Source organism: Palaemon carinicauda, chromosome 45, assembly GCF_036898095.1.
Source record: "Palaemon carinicauda isolate YSFRI2023 chromosome 45, ASM3689809v2, whole genome shotgun sequence".
Classification (NCBI taxonomy): domain Eukaryota; kingdom Metazoa; phylum Arthropoda; class Malacostraca; order Decapoda; family Palaemonidae; genus Palaemon; species Palaemon carinicauda.
In genome coordinates, this window is record NC_090769.1 from 36,361,354 (window position 1) to 36,372,561 (window position 11,208).

At 31.4% G+C, this 11,208-nt stretch overlaps 1 protein-coding gene across 2 annotated transcripts in view; it reads left to right on the forward strand.

Annotated features, from left to right (window-relative positions):
- LOC137634674 (U-scoloptoxin(01)-Cw1a-like) overlaps nucleotides 1-9,887 on the forward strand; it is a 17,501-nt gene extending 7,614 nt beyond the window's left edge. Inside the window, exons 2-4 of one of the 2 annotated variants that reach the window (XM_068367149.1) lie at nucleotides 1,531-1,657; nucleotides 6,234-6,381; nucleotides 8,017-9,887. In XM_068367149.1, the coding sequence (XP_068223250.1) occupies nucleotides 1,531-1,657; nucleotides 6,234-6,381; nucleotides 8,017-8,130 (389 nt within the window). In that variant the 3' untranslated portion in view covers nucleotides 8,131-9,887. The remainder of the gene's footprint in view (nucleotides 1-1,530; nucleotides 1,658-6,233; nucleotides 6,382-8,016) is intronic. The other variant, XM_068367150.1, reaches the window with a different exon arrangement.
- The last annotated feature ends 1,321 nt before the right edge of the window (nucleotides 9,888-11,208 follow it).

The following is an 11,208-nucleotide window of genomic DNA, read 5'->3' on the forward strand; positions in this document are numbered from 1 at the left end:
ATATATAAATAGAGAGAGAGAGAGAGAGAGAGAGAGAGAGAGAGAGAGAGAGAGAGAGAGAGAGAGAGAGAGAGAGAGAGCGATACACGTGTATTTGGTTATCACAGTCCATTGGTTAGGAACATCAACTTACTAGAATTCAAATTACCGTGGGAAAATATCTTTGAGTCCATTTCCTAATAAAATTATATCCCTGCTTCTACTGACATACGCAGTAAAGGATGTACCTTGTGGTCTGCTAACTCGTAGGCTGCACCTTCTGGGGCCAGCAGCTTCATCAAAAAAAAAAAAAAAAAAAAAAAAAAAAAAAATTATAAATCTAAATTTCCACAAAAGCTGAAGCCAACACTTCTTATGAAGGAATTAAGTGGATATATATATATATATATATATATATATATATATATATATATATATATATATATATATATGTGTGTGTGTGTGTGTGTGTGTGTGTATCTATATGTGTGTGTGTATTTGTGTGTATATATACGTTTATGTGCTGAATATATTCAGCATTAATTCAATTTTCAATTAAAAATACAAAATTTTAATACCCCTCTTGGCTTTCCTCTTCCCGTCTTCAAATTTACTAAAGTCGTTTGTTCTGTATCATAAATAATGGCATAAAAATACAGTGAAACAAAATGAAGCTTTAATCTCTCCAGAACTATCAATAGAGTAAAAAACAAACTTCTTAAGCTATTTTCCATTCCTCCGAAAGGTCGTCACTTACGATTTCTCCCTGTTAGTTAGTGTGTGATTTTTCTATCAGTCCCTTGATGGAAATGTGTAGGCCCATGTCTTCTGTAGGCCCACTCGGACTCCATGATCCGAGAGTCTTCTCTAGTTATCGTTTATACCAAACCCATTTCCTTATTCACTATCAGTATCGTGTCTTGATCAAGTATTGATACGGCACTGGTTTTCGTGACCTTTTCCGTGACCCGTAACTCTTAGGTGACCTCTCGTCGTGACATTCTTATGAACATATCGTTCTCTCTCTCTCTCTCTCTCTCTCTCTCTCTCTCTCTCTCTCTCTCTCTCTCTCTCTCTCTCTCTCTCTCTCTCTCTCTCTCTCTTCCCTATTAATCCAGGTCTATATTGTAAACATTTCAATAAAATATTGTTTAATATGGTATATATATATATGTATATATATATATATATATATATATATATATATATATATATATATATATATATATATATATATATATATATATGTATATATATATATATATATATATATATATATAATATATATATATATATATATATATATATATATACGATCCTATTGGTCTCTCTCTCTCTCTCTCTCTCTCTCTCTCTCTCTCTCTCTCTCTCTCATATATGTGTGTGTTTTATATATACGCTAATGATAAGAATATATACATATTTTTCCACAGTATGCTATATGTTTTCACAATTTCAATATATTTCTTTAATATCATGTACAGTATTTAAGCATTTGACATTGATCTAGTTGCAATAATCTAGTTACCCTGTGTTTGCCCAATTTGTTAGCAGCTGTGGCCTTAGTGGCTGGACTGTGTCTCTTGGGGACAGCAAATGGAGACTCATCGCCCGACGCCTACGAACTCCCATCCAACGCAACAGTCATCAACGGTGGCCCCATCGTCACAGGATTCAGGTCAGTTAAAGACGGACAAAGACAAATGAAAAGATCAGATGAGGAAGCTACCTATTCCATTTATGGCAAGAAGAAAAACATATAAAACAATGCTTTCTGAGGAAAAAACTGGAAGTAATTTTAGCCTTCTGGGGGCGTTGAAGACATTATAGAAGCTGTCTGAGCAAAGATCTGGTAGTAATTTTAGCCAAAAACAGGCGTAGTTAGTTCGCGTAGGAATTATATGTATTATAAAGCATACGCACTAATGAGCAATAATTATTATACCAAGTAAAAAGTTAATGATGGCCTTTCCAGTGAAGAAGTTTGAGGTTTTATGAGTGCAAAGGAAAAAGAAAGTAACACTTGTGACGTGTATGCAGATACAATTCATGAAGATATTACACCTGAGAGCTACTTTATTTTCGAAGACTTCCATATACATATAAATAATCTTTAAACCCATACATCCTGTTGCATTTGCCTGATTAACAATATTATGACGCATATCACTGCTATAGATATTTTTTACAATAAGTATTTATAAAAAATCTCTTGAAGATTTCATCTCGATTCTCATAAAAATCACAATAGCTTCAAACCAAGAGGAGTGACAGTGGATTTAAATCCATATTAATGATCCTAAAGATTCCTCCTTTGAAAAGAAGTTCCCAATCTTTGTTGGCTGGAGTAAATTCCGCAAGGACGATTAATCAGGCAGACGGTAGATAAACATCGAGTTTACTAAAGTGGTAGTTGAACGTTCACGCCTGTCCATGTTGAAAACATAGCGAGACTCGACTCCACTTCATTATGGCAGTTTTCTCTTATGTAAATTTATGCATACTTGTTGCCTCGTGAACAAAGCGCTGAGGTTTGAATTGTTTCTTGGTGTCAGATATATTTTTTTCTGATGCTACGTAGTGAGAACCGAAAAGAAGAAAGCATCCTCAGCCTAGGACATGTTTTTCTCATTTTAGTCAGTTGTCATGTTAAAGGTCTTACGCTTTAAGGATATGATACTTAGTTATACGAATATGTTAGAAAATGCCTTTTCGGATTTATTACTGCATGTCATTCCTTGATTTATCTATTTCATGTTTTGAAGAAGGTAATAACTGAAAAAAATATGAAGCAGGAACTATACAAAAGAGTGGAGAAGACAAACTGCCAAAAAAGGTACCAGACAGACAGACGGACACTGGACCACTCAAGCTACAAGCACCACAGAATGCTCCGAAGGCAGGAGGAAGGAAGAAGCTATTTCGAGACAGCCGAAAGACAAGAAGACCTTCTCCCTCTCGTTTTGCCTCTTAACCTGAATGGGGATGACGCAATGTGACGAAACTGTCTAACGGGTCCTTACCTGATGTTGCTCCATCCCGACAGAGACGATGAGGACTGACTAATACTTCTTTTTTACTCTTTTTTATAATCAGATCATAGCAGGTACTGAAAAACAAAAATTGCTCGAGTGAGTGTCGTCACTTAAGTATTTAGGTATTTTATGGACTTTCGACAACACGACAAATTCTTCTGAGGTAAGTGGGTTGGGAATTATTCAATTGCTCTCTCCCTTTGTAATCTGAGGAAAACATAATTCCACTGCTTCATTTCATACTAAAAAGGGTTTACATTTATCTAACAGAAATATCTATCTATCTATATATACACATATATTTGCATATATCTATTATATATATATATATATATATATATATATATATATATATATATATATATATATATATATGTGTGTGTGTGTGTGTGTGTGTGTGTGTGTGTGTATGTATATAGATAGATAGATAGATAAATATGAATGTGTATGTGTGTGAATATGTCTTTACATATTGACATGGATAAAGATAGCACTATATATATATATATATATATATATATATATATATATATATATATATATATATATATATATATATATATATATATATATTTATATATGCATATGTATATACTGTATATATATATATATATATATATATATATATATATATATATATATATATATATATATATAGTATATATATAAATATATACATATATTTATGTACATTTATATATATACATATTTATTTATATATATTTATATATATAAATTATGCATAAATGTATGTATAAATATATTCATACATACACATACTATATTTATATATGTATATATATAGTATAAAGTTTCTCTACTCTTTGTGTATACTTATAGTCCGTAGTGCCCACAATTAGAAAGCCATTTATTACTTTTACTTTTGTAAATATATATTTCTATTACCAAACACTTCTTTGATCATTGTATTTTGAGAATAAAAGTTTTTTATCTTGAATACTTTTAAACATATTTTGCGATAGTCAAAGATCATGTTTACGTCCGGTAAGTCATTAATTTTATGTGTTTACCCTCATACCTTTTTTGAATTCTTTGACTTATTGATTGAAGAAAGTCTTTTAAATGACCTTTCACTTTCTCCTGTGTTGCGTTCTATTATGTGAATGAAATTTGTTCAAAGGGATTGCAACAATCATGAAAAAAGTCTGTTCATGATGGTCTTTGTCCTTATCTCTTTTTTTACTGCAACACACGCACACAGATACATACATAAATACATACATACATACATACATACATACAGACATACATACATACACACATATCCAACACACACACACACACACATATATATGTATATATATACATATATATATATATATATATATATATATATATATATATATATATATATATTTATATATATATATATATACAGAATAGATGTATAATCATAGATGTGTATATATGAATACATAAGCATATATATAGATATATGAATATATACATAAATAGTAAATATATACGGTATATATATATATATATATATATATATATATATATATATATATATATATATATATATATATATATATATATATATATAAGTATATACGTAGATATATGTATATATACATATACAGTATACGGGGTATATATATATATATATATATATATATATATATATATATATATATATATATATATATATTTATATATATATATATATATATATATATATATATATTCACGTACATACAGTATATGCACATATATACGGGAATGTACATATATATGCACATACATATATACAGAATATATATATATATATATATATATATATATATATATATATATATATATATATATATATATATATATATATACAAACCTCTCATCTTATGATAAGTGACTAAAAGGAGGTCGCCTCTACTTATATATTAGAGGTTAGGGGTAAATTGTCAGTGGGTGCGCTTGTAGTGTAAGTATTTCCACATATAATTATACATCATTGCGTAGCATTTCTATAATTTGCTATTTGATTTGTCTTTTTTTTTTTTTTTAACTATTTTTTAGATTTTAACAAACGGTTTATTTTCTGAACTGCATTACTCTGCATTTATTCATGAGAATTAGATTTTTTTCCCTACGGTGTTCTGTAGTTTTTATGTTGGTAGATCTGAAAACATGATTTAACTTTAAAATCATATTAGAATTTCATGCAAAAGCAATTCTCTTCTATAATGAGTATTTCAACTTCCTACGTTCAGCTTATGTGGTAGTCTAATAAATATGACTACCCATACCGAGAAATGAACATTTTTTTTTTCCCTCTCCATACATGCAGAGCATCGCAAATATCTGTCTGATATTTACATCTCAATCTTCTGTGTCCTTTGTAAGATAAAAACTACAACCTAATCTTCATCTAAAGAAATTATTATGTCATGTATGAAATCTAACTTGTCTAAGTTTTAGCAAAGCTTTATAGCACATTCTTCTCGTCTGGATTCTGTTTTTATACGAGTAGAGGGTGTAGAACTTACCTTCCTATTTGTCTTTTCCCATTTAAACATCTTATATGTAGCAGTATTAAAAATTGCTTTTAGAATCATAGTATTTACATTCGGGTTTCCTGGCTATATTTTTCCCCTGTATCATATATGTCTTTCAGTTTATTAGTTTTCTTTGCAAAGTTTCTAAAACTATTGCTGGTATAACTTAGCGTGACTTTTTTTCTTGAGGTGCCCTTACTACTTTAATTCTGGCAGGTGTGGAGGTTTTCTTTTGCCTTTTTTTTATTATTATTAATCAAACCTGGTATTACTGATTTTTATGTTTTGGTCTTATAACAAACCTTAAGAAGTTATTTATTTACTTGCAGTAACAAGGTTCTCTTCTGCACTAATTATGTTCTATGTAATTCTGTAGATCCTTATATATTTTTCAAACGTAACTATTTTCTTAAACATCCCATCAGCAGTTACTGATGCAAACAGTCTTTGTATTTAAAATACAATGTTATGCTTTTGAAAGTTGATCTATATGAACTTCCAATAATAATCAAAAATATTTTCTGATACTACCATTACTCCTAACTTGGTTTTTGAAACGTGTAATCACAAATGCCCAGCCTCCTTTAAAAAATGCGCTGTGTAACTTGATTAGATAATATAGAAATATGTCAAATAAATCCTCCCTCTTCTCTATTTATCATAAAAACATTTTCACTCTCCATTTTACTATCCCTTCCGGTAGCTGTGACGGGCTGAAGTACGGCTACTATGCGGACTTGAATAACGGGTGCAGGGTATTCCACATCTGCTACCCTTACATGGACGCAGAAGGGTTCCTCCGCACCCGCATGTTTTCCTTCATTTGCGGACTGGGAACCGTCTTCAACCAGGTATGTGTACCGTGAAGGAATGACTAACGATGTTCTGTCATAATCATAATCAATTCCTCTCCGCATTGTTATTCGTTCTTAGGGGCGATGTGTTTCTTTGTCTACAGTTTGACGACGTGAAACAGAGAGTCTTTGGGTAAAGCACAAAGAGTTTTACTTTTACTTAGTTTCATCTAAATTAAGAAGAATCTAAATCAAACAGTATGAACACCAGCGCACTGAAATTATAAAAACGGTCATAAAGATTTCATCTGAATGAAATGTAAGTACTGATGACATTAAAAGCCCATTCGAGATGAGATTTAAGACCTTCAACTACTAGTTTGGAATCCCATATCATGTGAAGTATTGCTATAATTGGATGTATCCTGCGGTCCAGTTCATCGGGGAGAACTGGTTTTTGTCTACTTTTTCTTTCTTAGCTATGCGGTGGCCAAGTTGAGTAGCTTTTTCTACTTAATTCGTTCTTAGATATTGACTAAGATACCTTGACTGGTTTTTGGAGGAAAGATGTAGATTTATAAACTTTTCCTATAACAGTAGAAATCTTGATTTTCTTTTTTTTTTCTTTTTCGTGTTAGAAATTGGATTTATCACATAAGATTCGCTTTTAAAATTTTGAATTAAATCTGTTTCTTTTTTTATTAAATCTTCCGACAAAAATCTATTTTGAACTCTCAAAGGATATGTGAATGAGGATGAAGGATTTACGTTAAGACACAAAAGCCAATCTTCATGGTTTTCGTTAACTAAAATTCAAATTGACATATCAGGAAATGTTGATGGTTTTTCAGGACTGAATAATGCTTCAGCATTTTAATGTAGACCAGCATTACTGATTTGATTCCATAGAGAAAATGATGCTAAAAATTTCTAACCAGTCTCTGTACAAGGTACGCTCCAGTGTTATTTAATGTGAGGTTCACGACTGAAATATGGTTGCCTGGTTTGGTTGAATTTCTAGCATATGTCCGTGCTTAATTTGCTTCCGCATTCGTTATACAACAGAAAGTATCAGTTGTGTCACAGCAACTTAAGTGAAAGCCGTCTCGCTCATCACTTGGTGGTGAAAGCCAGGAAGGGGAGAATTCTTTGCGGTATGTGCGGTCATTGCGGTAGTGCTGGCTTACTTATGATTAAAATTACTATATGCAGCCTAACCAGGAAACAACAGTTTGATGGCTTAACATTTTAGCTCAGCTCCCATGAAAAGAATGTTAAAATTAATTCTAATCGCTTACCTTCTTCAAGTTACATTTGGAAACATAATTTTACGTGAGCTTGGAAGCTCATTTTGGCGTGTCTGCCTACAAAACTGATAGTTACTTCACATGCTTTTACTGCAATAAATAAGAACTTAGATACATATGTGCTGCAAGAGACACATTTTTGCCTTTTCAACTTTCAGGAAAATGATAGTAATGTTTACTGATGGTATAAACTATAAACAAAATATGAAATGCCTCTAGAGTTTAAAACCTTTTTTATATCATAATAAAATTCTAAACGACTATCATTAGAAATAATAAGGTGCATTTATGCCTTCTTGGTCCGGATCTTTCAATTGCATGCAAATTTCTAACATTTTACCAAAATAAAAACTCTAATAAGTGATAATTGTGTCTCCCTACACAGGAAGCGTTAGTCTGTGACCATCCAAGAAGCTCCATCCCCTGCGAACAATCCCCCAACTTCTTCGAAACTTCTAACGATTACTTCGGCCGATTAGACGTCAACTTCAGAGAATGAATAGGACATAGAATATGTTTGGAAGTGTCCAATCACGGTAGTCAATAGAACAGTTAGCGGTAGATCTGTGTGCTTTAATGTGATCATAAAACAGGGTCGGTGAAAGCGGTTTCTGACATGTACTGCTTCGCTGTCTTTGTGATTATTTCGTTGCTTCGGCTTGTTTTCGTACACTTTGACTGTCGTTCCATATGTCTGCGTTCGTGTATGTTGATGTGTCATGTGGTAACAGCATCTCTTCTTCTACATCCAAGAATTTTCTTTATTCTTCCATGTATATTATGTAGAATACTTTATGAACCTAGACATTTGCAGGATCTCTTACTCTGTCAATTTTTACCACCTTCGTTTCTGTGTAGAAGTCATCCAGGAGAAAATTTAACTTACAAAGTGCCATAGTGTTGAAGTGATATTAAATTACCTTCAAATCGTAGTGTTCGTAGCTTTTAAAGTAAAACACGAGTTTGCTATCATAAATAATAGTTTATTTGTAAGCATAGACAATTGCAAAGGCCCATATTCACCATAAGATGTCTGATGAGGGCCATTGTTATTGCTATAGGTATCTAATTGATATATACTTCATAAATATTTTGATTGATCAGAAGGTAATTCATTATAATCATTTTAAAAGATCTAAGACCACTTTTATTGAACTAGTGATCTCTATTACATAGTGGTCTTAGCATTGATTCTTATGAAAGGCTCCCGAAGGAAAACAATTAAACCTACAATTTAGAACAGAGATTAGATCGGAACCACGTTAGTGATGGCAATAAAAAGAGTATTGTAAGTTAGCTTCATACTAGAGACAAGAACTTTTAGCGTATTCAGCATTCCAAAAAAACGGGAATTTTCTTTAGCCATATATATATAGTAAATTTTTTATGGTTGATATTAGCATAGGACTTAGGGTAGCTGTAGCGTTCGCATTAAGACTCCCTCCTCTCGTTACTTCACTTTCTGTTTTTCATGTAAAAATGTCGAGTCATGGATATAAAGGTTAATGAAGAAGACTTTACAATTATATATCATATAGGATTTTACTGTGATTTTATTTTAGTATTTATTCTGTATCTAATAAATATCAGAAATGTCTAGAGCAGGAAAAGTTAACCTTATATATATATATATATATATATATATATATATATATATATATATATATATATATATATATATATATATATATATATATATATATATATACCCAGGCACTTCCCCCAATTTGGGGGGCTAGCCAACATCAAACAAAGGAACAAAAGGGGACCCTTCCTCTCTCCGCTCCTTCCAGCCTGACGAGAGATTCAGCCGAGTTTGACTGGTATATATTCCCTATGTGTAGATGTGTGTGTGTGTGTGTGTGTGTGTGTGTGTGTGTGTGTGTGTATGAGAGTTAGACACCAAAGCCATTAGGTATATCATGTTAAAAGAAATTTTTTTTCAAGCCCAAATCCAAGAGACATTGGGAAAGCAAGATGAGGCCATTGACTCACCAATAAAAGGTATATGTAGTTATGTGAAAAGATGACGATATAAAAGGTTACTTAAACAGAAAGTGCCCAGAGGTAACGTCCGAGTGAGACTAACGTTTTAGATTTTATTTTCTTAAAAAGTAGCGTTTGGATGTATAGTAGTTGCAGTGTTTTGGCGTCTCTACAGAAAATATTCCGTTATATTATTTTTCAAATAGTAAATTTAAGATGATGCTGGACATGATGTTGTATTAGCTTGAATAAAAGCAATGTTACATTATCTGTATGAGTTTTTATTTACCTTTTTGCTTGTGACAAAAAAAGTCATCTACAATTATTTCTTTTTTTTACTCTATTTTTTTTATTAAAATACTTTTGGTATTTTCTTTAAATCGCCTTTCTTAAATGTCTCATGCAATTTTTTCTTTATAGTCTTCTCTAAAATATTATGTAAATGAACTCCTTTTACTGATCCTTTTTGTGGCTCCAACTCTAGTCGTCTTTTCGCCTGCAAGAGAGGAAGTTGCAATCATCATCTCTTAAAAACACCGCAAATCTTCCAAATTTTATGTCAATGGCTCAAATTTTGTTTGTTTTCAGTTGGTATTTGTCATTAAGTTTACTGTCCACTTAGTGCTTATAATCACACCTCTTATTTAATATCTGGCTTCCTGGCATGTTATAAAAAATCTTCACGTGCAAGCAGATGTTATCCATGTTAGATTTTAGTGTTGACTAGAACTTTAACTTCTACGAACATATAAATTCAGTATATCACAAATCATATATTCATTGAAGCGCTCTAAGTATAATACTGCGCAGATTTAATAATAAACAATTGCTCCCATGTCCAATAGGAAGATTATGAAATATCTAGCAACATATACTTTAAATCAATAAGAAATCTTTCCATCTGACCAGTTCTCTCATATATATATATATATATATATATATATATATATATATATATATATATATATATATATATATATATATATATATATATATATATATATATATATATATATATATATATATATATATTAGACTTACCCATCCTTACATGGAATATGATTTTTATTTCTAGTGAGGCTTATCAAATGGATATATCCTTCCCAACTGGATTTCACAACCCTGGTGTGAGGTCACAATCCATTGCTTCTTTAAAAGATGATAGTTAGGGTACTGTTCGAAAAGGGTTTTGTTTTAGCATAGACGCCCCTTGGGTGGACAACTTTAGGTCCTGAGTTAGCCCGATCACAAAAATACAAGTGGAAAAAGAGAAAGAAAGAATCAGATTATCCTTACAGAAAGCAATTGACTCACTAATCGAAAATGGGAGAATATCAGAGATAGTATATATAAGCAGGATGAAAATTCCCAAGATTGATAATAAAAGAGGGGAAATCGTAGCTAACTAAATAACGTAATTATTACTCTCTTCCTCTCTCATTTAACTCTATACCGATATAACATACAAAAGCTTAATCCTTATTACCTTAACTCTCCTAACTGTGCCAAAAGCCAATGTAAAGGAAATAGAGTTCATAGATTTGGCAATGGAAATTTAGTTAGTCGATAACAATCTGAGAGACGCAACAAG